The sequence below is a fragment of the Sparus aurata genome, chromosome 19 (genome assembly GCF_900880675.1).
Source record: "Sparus aurata chromosome 19, fSpaAur1.1, whole genome shotgun sequence".
In the NCBI taxonomy this organism is placed as follows: Eukaryota; Metazoa; Chordata; class Actinopteri; order Spariformes; family Sparidae; genus Sparus; species Sparus aurata.
Window position 1 is genome coordinate 6,967,187 of NC_044205.1, and position 18,871 is coordinate 6,986,057.

At 42.0% G+C, this 18,871-nt stretch overlaps 1 protein-coding gene across 1 annotated transcript in view; it reads left to right on the forward strand.

The window, feature by feature from the left end:
• The window catches only part of LOC115570290 (microtubule-associated protein 4), a 129,275-nt gene that overhangs the window by 23,684 nt on the left and 86,720 nt on the right, over positions 1-18,871 (forward strand). The window contains 2 exon segments of the mRNA XM_030398764.1: positions 7,852-8,040; positions 11,839-11,895. Of these exon segments, the coding sequence (XP_030254624.1) occupies positions 7,854-8,040; positions 11,839-11,895 (244 nt within the window). The 5' untranslated portion in view covers positions 7,852-7,853.

Consider the following 18,871-nt stretch of genomic DNA (forward strand, 5'->3'; position numbering starts at 1 on the left):
ATGTTTTTTAAATGATAAAATGCTGTTTTTTGTGCCATAACGTACATGTGCCTTAAAATTTAAATCTGAGTCACTCCAAGATGTCTGGTTCTTGGCTTGTATTGATGCCTAGTTCATCAATGATCATTACGTCTGGTTTGTCCTGGTTGAGCTGTAAAAAGTTCTGTGACATCCAGGCCTTAATACCAAAAATATAGTTAAAACAGTCCTAACATTGATCCTTGTGGTACCTCACAGACAACCTTGAAGCGATTTTGCGAAACAGTCGTCTTTAGATACAAAGAAATTCCTTCCACAAATATATCAGTAAATCTAATTTCAAACAATTACAGACAGGCCCGACATGCTCACTTAATCTATTTAAAGGAATCTGGTGGTCCACAGCATCAACAGCTGCTCTAAGGTTAAGTAGCACCAGAACTGAAGGCTTGTTCTTGTCAATATTTGATCTGATTTCCATCACTACTTTAAGTAAGGCTATCTCTGTGCTGTAGTTTCTCTTAAATTTTGCTGAAGAATGGGAGATTTGAAATTGGTCTGTAGATAACATACCAGGTTGTCTTTCTTTAGAAGGGGCTTAACCAGAGCAGTTTTAAAATTACTTAACAATGGTAAAGACAACTGCCTTCAGATACAGTATTAAAAATAGTTTTAAAAAGGGTTGTTGGAACTGGTTACGTGAACATGTGGAGGGCTTCAGTTCTGTTACTATTTTCAGCAGTGTTTCAGCATCAACCAGGTCAAAACATTCCAACTTTCCATCGAATCGTACATTGGATATAGGCGAAAGTGCAGTGGGCATGTTTTGCGGGCAGATACCACATCTAATGTTGATTATTTTCTCCCTGAAGTAGATGGCAAAATCTTCCTATTTGGATCCTAGAATGTCATTACTTTACTTTAAAAGGGACTCTATTGTACTAAAAAGCAGACTGGGATTGTGGATATTGAAGTATATTTGACGTGATTTTCGATTTGCCTTGTCGTTTCTTAGATTTCTAGTTTTGTTTTACGCCATCCATTCTGCATTCTCTTTTTAGTTCTTGGGTTTGATAATTTTTTGATGGGATCCAACCCTTTTTGTAGTTACTTTCCTGGTTTTAGTTGGAACTACTGCGTCAAGTACTGTTTTCTTTTTACAGCTAAAATCATTCACTAAGTCTTCACAGGATAATGGTAAAACCAATATTATGTAGTTTGTTTTTTTGATGTGAAAGTTGTGGCTGCTTCACCAGTAATGCAACACTACGTACGTTCTGTGGTACTTGGAATAGCATGATTAAAAACTGTTGAAAAAAAAAAACACACAGTGATGGTCAGACAGAACCAGATCGGTGACAAGATGTATTGATATTTAGACAATATGATATAACTAAATCCAGTGTAGTTGTGAGTTGCTACATTATAGTGCTGTTTAAAAGACATCCCAATGGCTCTAAAAGCTCTTTGTTTGTAATACAAACATGTATGTTAAAATCACCAATTAAATTTCAGGTATCATAGCCTGTATGAGTCAAAAAGGAAAACCCAGATAATTCAAGCGTACTTTCACTGGAAGGAGAGAGGGCTGAGATTTTTCAGACGTTGCATTATATTGAAAGGCTTGAAATGTGCCACATCCTTTCATACCCTCTATATTTGAAAAAGGAAAACAGGCCTCAATTAGTGTGGCAGGTGTATCTGTACCAGGCCAAGTCTCTGTCAGAAGTAGATAGTGATCAAATATGATTTCATTAATACAGAGAGAGATTTTGCAGCTGAAAAATAGTTCCTGTGTATGTGAACTGTAACCAGGTTGTTTATGTTCGGTCCTTTTAAAGCTTTGTTGGCTTTATTGTGTCGAACTGAGATGATGGGTTCGATAAAATAAACTGAGGTAGGTGGGGAAGCAGTAGGTCATGGTGTAATATATTGCATTGTGTTGTGAGCAAGCACCTTTGAGCCTTTTGTAGATTTACAGATCTTCTCTCTGACATTTACTCAGTCATCTTAGCACTGCATCTTCAATTTCTGTTCCCCTGGCCACACTGTATGATTAAAGTGACATGAGGTGATTTTCTACAACCAGTACTTTTCGGGGGAAATCCTTCAGATTGGTATAAACCAATTTTTAATGATTGTTTATGTTTCAATTTATCCATAAATTGTGTTTTCTAGTGCAAAGGACGCAGAATGATGTACTGTAGTTCCTCCTCATCCCCATGTGAGCCATCACAGTGCTTTATTGTTTACATCCATTTGTGTTGTGTGGAAGCAGATTAAAAAAGAGGCTTAACCTTCACCTCTGCTTTTTTGGCAGCTGGAGGACACACACCCACCCTCCCATGAGTACACACGTATACACATACAGGCTTGCACACACACAAATACACAAGACTAATCCACACATACATTCACACAGTCATTTGTTAGCAGACGGCACAATAGAAACTGCCTCTTCCATGGATTTCCTTCCTTTGTTGAATCCAGATTATTTCCGACTGGCCACACCAAACTTGTGAGCAGTGGAAAACAGGAGTTCAGCTCAAACTACAGCACCTCACTGGGGTCAAAATATAAATGCACTCATGACTTTCTCATAGCAGAATCCAAATCCGTCCCACTGTAGGACCCAGACTAATGAAAAGGTTCTGCTCCTGTGGTCATGAGGGGACCCACTGTAGAAATAGAAAAGGAGAAAACTTTCACAAACTCTAGCTTAGTATTCAAATGGCTGCAACTGGCTTCATACTGTGTGAAATCATATCAGTTGGTAGACTGGGTGGCATGGATCACACAGCTAACTCTGCAGCTGGCACAAATGACATACTGTATAGTAAAGACACTCACACACTCTCTCTCTCACACACACACACACACACACACACACACACACAAACACGATGTGGGGTTAAATATGGAAACTGGGGCAGTGCTTCTGACCAGCATGGCTTTGTGGTCGAGGCAGTAGGCAGCAGTCTTCCTGCGACACACCCTGGTCTCTGTACTGGGGGCTTATTTAGTCTGCTGATAATAAGCGTGCCTTCTTATAGGCTAGTTTATTTATATCCCTGCCGTAGAAACTATCCATCGTTCACTATATGAACAGTTTGTAAGCCTTTGTTATTATGTAATGTTTTATTTTGATGATGAACTGGCTCAATATCTGACTGATTATTTGAGGACTGATTTACTTACTAACTGGATGGCTGATGGACTGACCATGTGACTGACAAACTATGTGATTGATTGGCTGACTGCTCTTGCAGTTCACTAACTGACGGTCTCCACACCTACTCCACACGTACAAAGGTGTTTTTTTAAACAGGATTTTAATACAAAAATGATCTCAATCAAGACAAATGTTTTACTACCTATTCAGAAATGGTCTCTGCTGATCCTAACACAGCTGAAAATGCAGATCAAATGATCATTCATGGACACTGTATGCCAGTGCCAGTGTAAACAGGAAGCAGATTCTCTCTACTGTGGTTGGTAACCTACAGAAAGTACTGTGACTGATTTACTGTTACTGAATCTCTATAGTTTTCTACTGTCTTAAGTCTACTTTTAGTTTCTGTTATATTTGTCAGAGGTACTAGGGCTGATACCAAGGCATGTACTGATTAGACAAATCACGAAACTACTGTGAGTGTCTACCTTGTTTCTATAAAACTCAGTTTCTGCACTGAAGACTCATACACTCATACACTGAAAACCAAGTTTGTTAATGAAATAAGGTCCATTTTCAGTGACCTAATAGCCTATGTCTTTTTAGGGTGAACGAAAGGCAAAAGGTTTGACAGACCTCAGTATATGTGGAGATAGTGCCCAACAGGGTCTGTGATAAGGTTGGGCCGATGCCACTGTCCATTGCTGATGACTGACAGTCATCAACCACTGAGCCCTCTACCACTATAACTTTGTGATTTGATAGCCCCCCACCACCACTCCAGTTGTCATTAGTTGTCCAGAAAAATCTGCTATTATGATTAGTATGATTATGATTAGTTACTGGATGTAACTGCAGTATGTGGGTAGCTCCTTAATGGGCTCCACTATTGGTTAACCCCATTGAGGCTTCATAGAAATTATAGTACCGTTTATAGGAGTAGCCTGTAAGTGCTTTTTTTCTGTGGACATCATCATCTGCAATGCAGCAGCCATCACACAGCCCTAGTCTGTGACTTTAAATGGACAATAACTACATCAAGATTGTCCAATAAAAGGAATTAATTGGTCCTCAGCTGCAGACCTTTTTAGCTTTAGGATCAAGGTAAACTACGTGGCCAAACGTATTCGGACATTTGAACATCACACACATGTGATTGCTGAAAATCTTATTACAAAACCATCTGCATTAATGAGACTTTGTAACCAATCAGCCGCAGCAGCATTAGTCCTGTGCAGTTGTGTTGTGTTGAGACCGGAGAAAACTGCTGCCATGCTAGCTGGTGTGTTTTTTTTTTTACGGTCCACTTTCTGTCCACTGGGGTTTCTCTTTTAGGGAATAGCTCACATGTTTAAAATTTCAAATGTTTTTTGTTTAATAATGCTACATTTATTGATAGTTGACATAAAGTAAATATTTAATAAGGGCTTAATTAGTTATTGACTTTGATTTGATGCACATCAAGCAAATCTAGTTTTTGATGTTTGTTTATGTCACTCTTAATTGCTTCCCACAGAATCAGACTTTTATTGTGGCGGTAGCCACGACAAAAACTGGCAACAGGGCCTGACGCTCTTTGTGGGGGCTTGATCTCGAAGATGAAGCCAGCCGTCTTCTTTCTAGAGGAAGTTACAGTCAAGCTAACTGCGCCAAATAGTCGTAGTAGACTGCCACAAATAAATGTATGTGTGGGAAACACTGCTCTTGTCAACGGTGTGTGAAGGAGATGTTTCTCCACAGGTGTCTAATATGCACTTTTACTGAAATACTGATAAAATAATGATGAGGTGTCTAAACATGTTATATTGTAAATGTAGTTACTGAAGAACAGGCTTCTTAAAGAAATATTTTGCCGCTGGAAAAAAAGACGTCTGACTGATACAGTACAGTATGCTTTTACTAAACACTACACTAAAATATGATTCTGAAAACATTTCAGTGGTTGGCTCTTGGTGCAGGCAGATCGGAGAGAAGTTGATCATTGTCCATTTGCAAGACTAACATCATTGTATTGATACAAAGCTGACTGAAAATAGGCCAGGTTTCCATTTAAATCCGCCCAGCTTGTATTTGACATCAGAACTGTGATGGAGGAGTGGTGCGACAAGACGCTACAACTGTATAAATAAAGTCTGTGGTCAGCGCTCAAGTTCATCCCCACCTCAGTTTTTTTTGATCGGGGTTGAGGTCAGGTCTCTGTGCAGGCCACTCAAGTTAGTTAGCAACATTTCCTTATGCACTGTTGGGCACTGCCATGTTAAACTGGAGAAGGGCCTTCCCCAGTCACACTGTGGTCTAAAACATTATTGTAAACTGTAGCATTAAAATTCCTAGTATACTAAGAGTGATTGCAAAAACTATAAAAGACAGCTTCAGACCGCAAGTACACATACTGTAAGTTATTTTGTCCATGTAATGTAGTTTACCTACATGTTCTCCTTGTGGTAATAAGTAGATAATCCAGCAGATGGTGATGTGGAGTTATTTTTTTTATGTTTGGCTGCTACTGTTGTATTAAGATGACTTGCCTCTGACTGTAATATTTGATAACAGATGTTTGAAGCTGTAAAGAATATTTGTGGTAATATAGCACATAGTATGTATTTAATGGCTTGAGGCAGGTTTAAGTTCATGGTGTACTGTCATGTTGGCTGCAGCTAAGGGAAGAAGGGTTAATGTGGGTGTTGATTTTAACGTGTCTGACAGTGCAGCAGCTACACAGAAACCGTAATAACTCTGAGGTCTCGGGATTGATCCTCTTTGCAGCAAATGTCTTCTCTGTCAGTGTCCTTGAGCTGGACTTTGAAAACGAACCTGCCGTTTGAACCATGTGAGAAAAGGAGGTTCAACGGAGAGGGAGGACATGTTTATAAATGGCACAGTGAGTGTCTGAGCAGCAGAGAAAGGCTGGCTGCCGCTGCTGCCACTGAGGAAGATAATCTGGCATTATAGTTGGAAGATGACACAACATGACTCGGCAGATTCCCCTCGTGGCCATTGGTCAGCTGAACTCCCAGACGAGCTGACGGCTGCTTGGATCTGTGTGTCTGTGTGTGTCTCCATGTTTTGGTACAGATTGTACTTCTGTGTTGGAACAAGTCATGCATTTCCTTCACAAGACATAATCCCATCTGAAACGGTGCCTCCTTGTGGCAGAGAGGTATGATTTAAGGTGGTATGTTAAATTTAGGTTATACCCAATGATAAAAAAGCTTTCTTTTGTCTAGATGTGCGGCAGAGTGGTTAGAAGTTGAGCTCAGACCCCACAGCTGTTAGACACTCAGTGTGTTGCTCAGAGGCACAGCTCCAGTAGCCAGTGCAATGCCACCTTGGGGTGCAAACCTGTGGCCCAGGCTCAGCTCACATCAGATTTCCCCTCAACACCACCAGCAGATTTGTCATTGTGTTGACTATGCTCATCAGGTTAAGGACTTCCTGGGCAGCATGAGGCAATCAGCTGTAGTTTTGTTTTTTCTTTTGTCATTGCAATGTACACAAGAAACTGTGGCTCATTTATTATAAGGTTATGTTTTCTAATGTTTTACATTCATAGTTGCCACATTATATGGTCATATATAGAATTGCATGTAATTGTAATAAGACATTGATGTCTTATAGACATTTCACATCTGATAAAATCAATTGAGGTAAAAATGTGCTGCGCTGGCTCTTATTCAGCTTTCCTGTCGTCATCATTCTGTGGTACTCAGTTACCTCAAAGACTGTACTGAAGTACAGTACTTTTTTCAAAATTGGACACAAAGGATTTTTATTTTTACTGCAAATGTTTTCAGTCATCTTGTAATCACCTTGATTACTAATAATTGGGTTGGTATCATCCCTGAAAAGCCCATATCAGTGGATCTCTAATCACAAGCTGATGTACTTTAACATTTAAATACCACCATGATTTGGATGGAGTTCTGATGAAGCTGTTGAACTGCCTGTGTAGTTTACATTTGCAGATGTTGCATTCCGCTTTGTTTACTATATCTAAAAATATCACAAAGATATTTTCAGGTCAGTCTACCTATACATAAAAAGCAGCTTCTACAACAGTTACATTCAAGCGTTAATAAGCCCTTTAGAAGGACACTTTTCATGACATTGATATTTTTCAGGATGAAGAAGACGGCACACAGACTTACAAGCACACACATGCTAAGAAAGGTATTTTTTTAAAAGGAATGGGACACAATATTAGTAGGAATTTCTAGGAATTACTGGCCAACATGCGCCCCAGTGAGGACTTGCTTCACAAAAAAAAAAAAACAATCACTTAAAATGCTTTGAATATTTTGGCTTGACATCTAGCAATCCTTCACTTTTAACCTAGATTCTAGTGCCTCTCAGGCCTCACATACGCAATAATACGGTAATTGGATGTTTTTCTCAGAAGATTAAAGGCTCAAATTCCCAAATATGGATAAGTTGCATCCACTTAATGGCATTAAGTTGTCTGTATGCATCCATTATTTTTCCATTTTCTTAAAAAAAAATGATTTCCCCCTCCCTCCAAGAGATCAGTATTCATTCATCAGTATTTGTAGGACAACAGCTGAAAATCAAATGAAAATTCGTTCTCCATGTATTGTCTTGTGCGACTTCTTGTATTTCTGTTTAGAGCTGGCCAGCAACATTCACCAGGAAATATCATGTAAATTAGTCTCTTGTTTATTCCTTTGTCTGTGTGCGCGCAGCCATGGCGGAGTTAGACCTGAGTCTGAGCGACGCGCTGACGGACAGCGTTCCCCAGCCGGGCCCGGAGAGCCTGGTGGAGAGGGACTTTGTGGCTCAGCTGGAGGCAGAGGCCTTTGACGATCAGGTCGGGGAGACGGTGGGGAAGACAGACTACATCCCCCTGCTGGACAACGACGACACCAGGGCAGGTGAGAGATATATGTTGGAAGCTTATTGGTGTTTGGGTAATGTAGATATTACTTATCATGACTTCACGTGCAGTAATAAAGGAGAGTGAGCAGATGACATTTTTATCTATTAGAAGAGATGAAGAGAAGCACACTTTGCATTAATTAAGACAGCGTAGCAGACACAGAGACAGTAAACCAGCTGTCTCCTCAGCTTTCACATCCTTCCCCTTTGTTAAGGTGAGAACTTGATTTAAGCCCTGATTTTCCAGTGTGCCACAAAAAGCCAAATCAGAGGCAAATCAGTGCTTGCTCCCCTGAGTGGTGACTGTCAGCTGTGAACTGTTCAAAGACACCAGAGCCGGCCGACAGCTTGCAGACGTGTTGGTGATGCCTGCTGGGTATCGAGCAGGCTAAATATCTGCTTGAGTCACCAGCGAATGAGTTACAGCCAGCGAGAGCACACACTACTCTTAGCTCTCTGAACCCAGTCTTATCATGCCTCGATCTGTATAGAGTTGGAACAATACTACAGACACTGTTAAAACATATATATACACACAAGCTTTCAGTATTTGTAATAGAGTTGTCCTTGCTGAACCACAATACCAGCAGGCTGCTACTACAGTTTTCTTCTTCATCCTTGGTTTTAGCTCCCGTCACCTGTTGCTGCAGTCATGTAGTGGGCAAACCACAATAAACGCAAGACTCATGATTACAAGACAGAAAGCTGTGCAGTGTCAACAGCCTGATGATCTGACTGTGTTCCAAAGTCTTGGGAGTGTGACCAAAGCATAAGGAAGAGAAAAGCGTTTGAACTCAGAAATGAATAGAGCAGGAGCAAAAAAGTGTCATCAACACAACAAAATGTCCACCAATGTCAAGAACACTTTTCACTCTCAGCATGTTTGGTATCTATCCACACAGATAGTTTCCCTGTTGAAGTTTGACAAAATCAACTCAAGGGGTCACTGAAAAGCCGTTTTCTGGAGCTTTGCATGTCATGCTCAGACAGGTTTCACTGACTTTTCTGTTTGTCCCCTTGTACACAGTTAATTAAAGGTAAAACAGTAACATACAGTGTGACAGTTATGTCCTGGATGACTTATGTACAGCTGCATGGAAATGAAATCAGTTCATGGGTTTTTGTCCACCTGCCAGCAGCAGATTAAAACAAGTTTGGTGCAAGGTCGCTTGACTAAGTTGTTACGACAGCTGTGTTCGCAAACATGCTTATTTTACAAATGCAGACACAGAGCAAACCAATGAGCAGAAAGACGTTTCGACGCTCCCTATGTGGGATGCATGTATTATTAAAGAGACCTTGTTTTAACACCCTCCATCTCCTGTTCAACCCAAACCCGAGTTATCTCCTCCACTTATGAAAGTAAACGCAGCAGGCAGCCCCCGTCTGTCTTTGGACTTAACCGTGCTGAATGACATCATGCCTTTGACTGCAACCCCCGTATCTGATTCAATCTCTCCTGGACGGGATGAAGATCTGCGTTACGAAACCTGAACTGCAGCTGCTCCTCAATGACTGATAGTATCAGGCACTGCTGGACACTGGCTGCCATTTTGGATCTGCTGGTGTGCCATTCAGCTGCAGGGAAGATAGTAGCCTGAAGATAAGCGGAGCAGCGGTCAACTGTTAGATATCTCACAAGTTTGGCAGCGTGGCAGGAAAATGTGTGCCGGCTCCGAGCGGTTTCTGTCCGGTGAAGATGCGCAAAGTTTAGCTCCGAGGTCTGCACGTATGAGAACTATAACGCAGTCCGCTGCCACTGTCCGCGGCCCTTCATGTAAACAAGAATGTGTGTCAAGTTTCGTTGAGCACTGAGGACAACGTGAAAGAAGCAATGCAGGAATAACGAGTGGGACACCCCATCATTTTACTCTTCACAGAATGCACACGCCACACTTGTTCTCACATATTACAACAGAAATCGCCCTCAAAAGAGCCTCCATGCACTGCACATCTGTAGGAGAAATGTGTATGAACAGATACAAGAAAGAAAGATGACACTTCTCAACTTAAAAGCTCAGCAAAGAAAGAAAATCATGATGTTAATTTTTCTGAAAATGGAAGCACCTGAGACCTTCCAGTGGTTCAAAATAATATGGGCATTACTTTTTGCTCAGAATTGACTTTTGAAGACCTTTTTATCAAGCTGTCCTGTTGGTTTGCTCACTACAAAGCGATAAAAAAGAGATGGGTAGAGAAGACGGGGTTCTTTTGAGGTGAGTAAGCACATAGATACACCGTAGATGGATCAAATAAACAGCTGAGTGAATAAGCAGATAAAAGGAAGTGACAGTTAACCGAGGCTGACTCAGCTCTCGGGCCTGTTTTGGTTCCCCCCCCCCCCCGACACTCTGGTCAGACAGTCAGACTGTGTGCGGGCACTCGTCAGTGACAGCCGGCTGTAGGACGGGCCGTGGGTGGTGTTGCCAGTGATCAACTGTGGCACGATGTGTGCATTCGGACAAACGCAGACATGCTGACACACACAGTGCCAAACAGCAGGGCGAGGCAGTCCGCAAATGATTGTCCTCTGTCAGCAGGAGAGCTAGACGGAGGAGGCGCAGTTTGTTTTTGTGTTTTATGACCACAGTTGTCGCTCCGGTGTCCTGACGCACGCGCTACGTGCGCTCACATGGCCGACGTGTGTTTGACCAGTGCTCTGTGCTCTTGTTCCTGATCAGTGTTATTGGTGTCCTCTTGTTTTGACACAAATGACTTAAAAATTGTGTGTGCACGTGTGAGTTGCTGCATGTGGTTTTCAGGTTTTTTGCATGCCTACACGCTGAAATGTTAGCGTGTGTTTGTGTGCTGTAAATATGTGTGAACGGTCTTGCTTTTACGGCTTTGCGGCCGCATGTGAACTTGCATGCATTTCTGAAATAGTGTCACAACACATGCTAAGAGGGTTAATGCCAAAAGAATATGGACAAAAAGAAACCATTTTAACAATGTAACCTGCTCAGCCACGGTAGAAGCACAAGTAGTGATGCAGTGATGAACCCATAACTTCGCAAGCCGGCTAATGTTGCTTACAATTCTACATCACCAGCATCTTTTTTGCTCCATCTGTCGCTCTCTCATTTCTCTTCTTAGCTTTCTCTGTCAGAGTCCTCTTCTGTGTCTTTATCTCTGTCATGATGTCCCTAAAAAATGTCAAGTCTGGCCTCGGTTCTGGTGCCCAGTTTCGGCCCCCCGGACCGAACACCACGACGCCCTGGTGGTTATCCGAGCAGAGGGTTTGACCACCTTCACCCTGCGCGGCAGCTTCCTGCCATTTGTGTGTGGATAGTCAGCGTTTTGGGTCAACAAGGTGCAAACTGTAAGGCACTTTGGATAAAAGCAGGTCATTTGCCGTTTAGCGAAATCAGTGTCGTGTGTGTGTGCATGCGTGTTTGAGTCATGTGTGTCCTTGTGTGTCAGAGCCTTGGTGTAAAGCTGTAAAGTGTGGTTTGTGTGTTGTGTACTGTGCGTTCCTCGCTGACACCAGCCAACATGCGCTGCCCTCTGTCTGCCCCAGCCTGACCAGAACACAGCACACACAGCCATTAACATCCTCACCCACCGGTAGACAACGCACACAACTAATGCTCAGTGACTACTTTGAGGTGCCCCTTTTTAAAAAAGCCACAAAGGGTCAGGGACAGTTGTTTCCATTTGAGCTTCCGTCTGTCATGTTTCCGCTGTACAAACCAATACGATGCAGTTTGATTTCCTGTCTCGTCAAAGCACTCAGAGGGATTGTAATGTGTTTGCCTGTTTTTGTGTGTGTGCTGTGTGTGTGTGTATATGTGTAGACACGGGTACTGCGTTGGAGAATGGAGAGCAGGAAGTTCATGGGGCAGAAAAGCCTGGTAAGATCCAATAATTCCCTCTGCTGTCGGTCAGTCTGCTAAGGCCGCCTGGTCATCTTCATCCACCAGTAGTGGCCCGCTAGTCTCCTCTTGTCTCTCTACCTTGTTTACTTCTTTCTTGTTCTTGTCCTCAGTTTGATTCTGTGTGTGTGTGTGTGTGTGTGTGTGTGTGTGTGTGCGTGTGTACTCTTCAGTCTTGTTAGTAGCCATTCAGAGCAGGATATGAGCTGCTCTCGCTGCTCTCCAGCATCCATTCAGTGTCATCTTAAAGCACAAGGCTGCTGCTCTTTCTTTTGTCCTCCCAGCTGCTCAGTCTGAGCAGTTCAGCTGAAGAGAATAAGGCATAGAAGTGGCTACAAAAAGGCAATAATGTGGGAGACATTTCTACAAATGTCTCTTTTCTTATTACAGTACGCTCTTAAACACTGTCGCCGCTTTCTCCTTTCGTGTTTTTTTTTTTTTTTTATAAAGAGCAAAGAAGAAAAGTGCTTAATTTTTTTTACTTAAAGTTACCTTGTGTGCAAAAAAGCACAGATCTGACACTGGAATAAAAGAACAGATTTTAGAAAGTCTGCGGTTATATCTGCCATACGCTAGCTTACAGAGGCTGTAGGTGAAGTGAACAGTCCTCATCAGATGCATTTCTCTCCGCTTCATTCCGATTGCCTCATTTAGATTATACATTCATGAAAATGATTCCTAATTGACAAGAGACGACAAATTGTTCACCCGGATGATACCACTCGCACTCCTATTAATAAATGGAATAACATGATCGTCGAGGCTCACTTGCACGAGTCCCTTATGATCAGGAGTCCTTTTGTCGCACATGACGGTACTAACTTGTCGCAGTGTTATCTGTAGTGTTGGAGATGATTAGCTGCAGAGAGGAGATGCAGCTCTGGAGAGGAATACTTTTTGTTTCTAATGAACAAAACCCTTCGTATCCCCTCTTGCTGCCTGATTATACTAAAATAGACTGAAAGAAGAAGTGTTTTTCGTGTGTGTGTGTGTGTGTGTAAAAGCAGATCACATTTTCTTCCAGTACGCTGGTCTTCTCTTTGTTTCCCCATCTCTCAGCTTTAACATACTTCCTCCACACGTGCTCCTGTTCTTTGGTTCACTGTGTCTTTTTGTCGTTCAGTCATTTCATTTTCGAAAACTGCAGCAGCGCCGTGCATGTCATTGGCAGCCAAGTGATTTTGCATGTGCTTCACGACACGCAAACCCAGTAGCCGCACATATCTGCAAAGTACGACATGTTGTTCAAAATCACAACTCAGTTCACCATCAAAACTAGTTTAAAAGTACAAACTCCCAAACTATTTATAGATAAATCAAACAGCGGGGGGCTGAGTAGCGGGTGGTGTAGAAATCTCATATTGAGCTCCCTCCACTTGGCAGTAGGGCAGTGCTGGTATTGATCTGTTTAGGTTTGTGTGTGTGGTTAACCCACACTCCCGTCCTGTATGTGTTCAAACTGAACGACTGCACTGTAGGTGACCGCCGACAGCTGTGATCAGACCCCATGATGCAGACAAAATGTGAGCTGTTTTTCTTCCACGAACAGCCCAATAAAAAAATGCAGCTTACGTCAATGACCTTTTGGAGATTTGATGTTCACCCAAGCTGTAAGAACCTGTCGTTGCTTCTCTTCATCAATCCATCTGTCACACAGGAAGGCACAAGGTCTGGGACCACCAGTCCAGATATTCTATTTTGCAGTAGTTTTGGATGTAACAGACTCGTATTTTTTTTGGATTACAGACAGTAATCTCAGTTTAACAGTTTGAGTAATGAGTTGAATCTTTTCAGAATATCTTAGAATTTGGTTTGTCCGCCTTTTGCGTTAATGACCGCACGCACTCAAGCTGCACGGACTCCACAAGTTACTGTAAAACCTGCTGACTCACGTTATCGCGGCTTGATCTGACAGTGTTCCACAAAGCTTCTTGTGGTGTCACAGAGGACTTTGGGCTTTCTCAGTCTTCAAGTGTCCCCATAAATGTTGGATTATAGTTGCCGTCTTCCAGTTGTTGTGTCAAAGCTTTGAGGTGTTTGGGCTCATTATCCTGCCGCAGTATGAAGATGGAAGGTTAAACCAGAGGGTGGAGCGTGTCTCTGAAGAATGGAGTGGTGCTCCTCCTCGGTCAGGGTGGAGTCAGTTCTGTGCAGGAGTCTGAAAACAGCGCCAGACTAGATTCTTCCAGCACCATGTTTCACTGTAGGTTTGAAACACTGTGGTGTCATTCTCTCTCCTGTCTGTCTCCTGACATAGACCCTTCTGATACTGACACTAATCTATCACTGCGATTCATTAGTAAATAGGCCTTTTTCTCATCATCCACTGTGAAATTGTGGTATTTCTCAGCCCGCCTCTGCTGGTTGTCCTTGTATCGTTCCTGAGGAGAGTTCAGAAATTGCTCGTCATCCCCCGAGACTCTACAAGACAGCCTTCTTCTGACAGGGCGACTGCTGATTGGAGTCTTGTGTTGTTTATTTAGTCAATTCTGTATCTGTGATGAAGTTGCTTTTCTATCTCTCAGGGAACTGAGCTCGATATATTGATTCTTGGTTAAGACTAGACATGATTTGCACTGAAAAGAAAAAAAACCCTCCTTAGCTTAGAATGAGAAGAAAAGAATAACAATTTCTGAATCCACAAACTTTCTGATTATTTCCAGGTTTAGATGAATTTTCAATGTGGTCTCCGACTTTTAGACCCCAGTATATATGAACTGCTTATTTACCTATGAATCGAGTTAGTAATCCAGTGATTATACACATAGAGGTCAGTTAACCTGTCATGGTTAGAATCAACGAAGACACGTGTGAAAAACATAGACGTGCCACTTGTGTGTTCCATAGTAGCTTTGATAAAATGATGCCATCAGGGCTAGGTCTACTTGACATGATATGTGCTAACATGCTGATTATAAGACATGCAGCTTTGGTTTTTATTGCGCAGGGAGCGGCCACAGAAAAACACAACTGAGAGTATCTCCAGTGATTTTGGCTTGACCCATTAAAAGTCATGCTCTTTCTATTTTGACCATTCTAAAATCCCTTCCTCAAATCCTCCAACTTTATGGAGGTGTGATACCAAATTGCTTCTGTGTCCCTCGGCCAAAGCTGCGTCTATATTTTCCACTGAGTGCCATCTGATGCGAGTGCACTGTGGGAGGGATGGAGCTGTCAAACCTGCCCAATGCCGTCATGCACAGTGTGGCCCTTTGTGATGACTGGAAGCCTTGATGGGGTGGATGCTGGTGACAGTGGGAGGAGTGGTCGGCATGTAAATCAGATGTCTGCGTTGGCATGCTCACCGCTTGGCTGCCGGGCTGTTCGCATGGCATGGGTAGCTTGTGTTACCATGGTTACAGAGCTGTATGTTGCATGTCTGTAAAGTCTAACGGACAGGCTGTTGCTGTTGGATGCTCTGTTTAAGTTTTGGTAAAACTTTATTTCAAATCTCCCACACTGCATCAGTAATGAGAGTACAGTGTGGGCTGGGATGTTTCATTTTGCAGCGGGCCTAATTTAGTAGATAGAGCATCTGGCCGCGTCGAGGTGCGTTGGATCCATTCATCACTGTTATTCCAGCGGAGCCCAGGGAGAGGACGCAGGCGGTATAAGTAGAAACTGGGTCAAAGAATTGAGAGCGTAAGCTGAATCCTGACAGAGCAAATGCAGATGTGTGTACGTGGGAGTGTGTACTGTTTGTGTTGAGATGCTGCATGTCACCTCTGATGCATGATCCTTCTGCATGGCACGTTAAGTTAAGTATATCGTATAGAGTATTTTTTCAAATATTTGACGAATATAAGAGGACGAGCAGCAGAAGGAGCTGAATCATGTTGGTTGAGTATTTGACTTTTGTTCCATGAGTTAATTTTATGACAGCTGGACTAACCTGCTTTCTTCCTTTTTTCCCCCTTATCCCTTTCTCTTATTCTTTTTTCTTTCTCATGCCACTTTTTTCTTCACTTCTTCTTTCTGAATGAACTCTATTTCGTTGATGCCCTTTTTTTTTTTTTTTTACATCTTCCACTCTCCCTTCCCGTCCTCTTGATTGCTGTCATCACCATTTTTTTTTTTTTTACCTTACTTCTATCTTCCCTTCTTCTTTCTCTCTTACCCAATCCCCATGCTTCAGAGGACTAGAACCCACCTCCATCGCCATGCCGACTGTCAATCAGCTGTGCTTATGCTTCCGTGCACCTCTTCCCTCTTTCTCTGTGCAACACACACACACATTCACACACACTATCATCCCTATTCATGGCTCTTTTGATCCAGTGTGAAGGATAGAGTCTGAGGTTGAGTACAAGAGTGTACATGACTGAAATTACAGACACACAGAGGAAATGCTCGCACATGCACATCCAAATATTGTTTCAGGCAGGTGTTGGATGAATAGAGGATGACAAGACAAGAAATTGCAAATTTACATAAAATGAAAACCAAGAAATAAGGATTGTACAATGTAACACCCGTAAATGCAATTTATTAGCACATACACAAGTGACATTTAGAGCTAATGCTCTTCTTCAGAGTTACTTGTGCATACAGAGACGCCATCTTTAAATACATCTCAAAAAAAGCGTTTGCATTTAAGGATGGCGTCTCTGTAGGTTTAACCGAGTCTGAAGAAGAACATTAGCTCGAAATGTCACGTGTGGATATGCGGATAAATTTGCACTTAAAGGAACATTTTACCCAAAAATGTAAATTTGGTCAGTCCCCTCACCCATGCTGATGGATAGTCAGTCAAGTTTCATAGTCCTCAAAGCATTGCTGGAGCTTCACAGCACAACAGAGTTGCAGCATTCCCAATCAACTTAAGTAGCTCGGGAGTTATTTTAAAGCACAACAAAACAACCGAAGAACACGAAATGGCTCCATACAGCTTGTCAATATAATTCAAATCTCTAGAAGCCCTTAAATCCCAAATTGATATGAAAAGATGTTATTTTCACCCTGGACGTGCAGTTGACCACTTAGGATGGGGTGCGTGCTTTAACTTGACATCCACAGTTAAGATTTGGTCTTTAAAAAGCCTGCAGATAACGCCTTTTCAAATCAGTTCTGGGGGTTTTACTTTGAAGCTCCAGAACTGTTTTGAGCGCTACAAAACTTCACCCGACCTTCCATCAGCACGCAGGTAGGTGATGACTGGGTTTAGATTTTTAGGTTAACTGTTACTTTGAGGGAGCTACAGCAACTTTTTTTTTAATGTTTTTCATGCTCTCACACACACAAAACCATGCACCAGCACACACTGTTCCTCCACATAATGCGTTGGCACACTGTGATCCTCTCCGCTGGGCGAACACACAGTCCCATTTGAAATTCAATTGTCATTTTGTGCTGTTTTTGTGTGAAGTCAGAATGACAGCCGTTATTTCCACTGTGTCCAATGAAATGTTCTCTGCTTGTCTGTTTCTTTGTCATCACTTACTATTTGCAAATTTGTCCTATAGTAACAAAAGTATACAGTATACAAAATCATTTCAACTTTACATATTTCAAAGCCCAGGGTGGCATAAACAAATGATTTGAAATGAAAAGTCAAACACACCTGTAAGCCCCCCTTGCTCTCTCTCCCTCTTTGTCTTACTAACACACTGAAGCAGATAGTAAGTTCAAAAGTTCACGCCCTCACACACGCTCACACTCACACACACACAGTGTCATGGGCCCAAACACCATTCAGCAGCTAGCCCTTGTCCTCCTGTCTGGCAGATTTTAAACTGTGTTGCCAACACTTCGAGCTGGATCCTTCAACACCCGGCAACCAGCACACACACACAAATCCTCACGTATTAACCCGCCAAAGGACTATTTGTATTCTTTTCCTGTCTTTGTCTTTCAATGGAATGCTTTCAACACTTCTTCTCCATTCGATGGTCACTTCTCAGAAACCTTGAAAATCCCTGAGCTGTGAAACCTGGACTCTGCGTCTGCTTTGCACTATTTTAAAACGTTCTTTAACCAAATCAATGTAGATGTTAATCCTAAAGCCTGGCCTTCAGTAGACAATCATATATGTAATCAATGTAAGGAATGTCCCTGTAGTCTCTGAGCTGCCTTCTGTTCCACATCACTGTAATATGTTGTTTCTTTTTAGTCCTCACTTCCGTCCATCTGATACTTCAGATGATTATTTATACAAGTTACTCACTGTGTTTGCATACTAATAAGGCTACATGCCTGTTGTGTCTGTGGCTGTATATTGTGACTGTGTAGATAACAAATTGATTTAGTCAAACAAACATCTTAGTTAACTGAAAACTAGCTTATCAGAACATACCATTAAAGGATAAGTTCACCCAAAAAATGAAACTCAGTCATTACCTCCTCCCTCCTTGCTGATGGAAAGTTTCGTGCTCCACAAAACATTTCTGGAGCTTCCCAGCAAAACAGCATCACAGCATAGTAGCGGGGGATTTGTTTTAAAATGTAAAAAACATCTGAAAAATCCCAGCTCAATGCAGATTGTCTGGTGTAATCCAAGTCTCCATAAACCCAGTGTTCCCCGATTGATGTGGAGAGATGTTATTTACACCCTCGTTATGCGGTCGACCATGTGCAACTTATTTTTTAAGATATTTTATTGGTATTTGGTTGCACTGACCCTTTATGACACATTTGTGAATGAGACATAATCATGTTTCATTCCTTTAAGGCATTGGCTTACTAAAATGAAATTTCAAAGTGTGAAGAGGTTGACTGTAACACATTTCCATCTGACACTGTTCTGAAGCAGACAGAGCACCACTCATTGTAACGCATTGTAACAAGTATAATCCTCCTCCGATCCTTTCATACACACACACGATTATTGAAGACCTCTTTAGAGATATTTACAGGGGTCGGAAGTCAAGGTAAGCTGCAGACACAACAGAAGCTGAGCAGATTTTTCTTTCTATTTTGTGTTACTTATACATTTTGTATGTTTAACGTTTTAGATGCA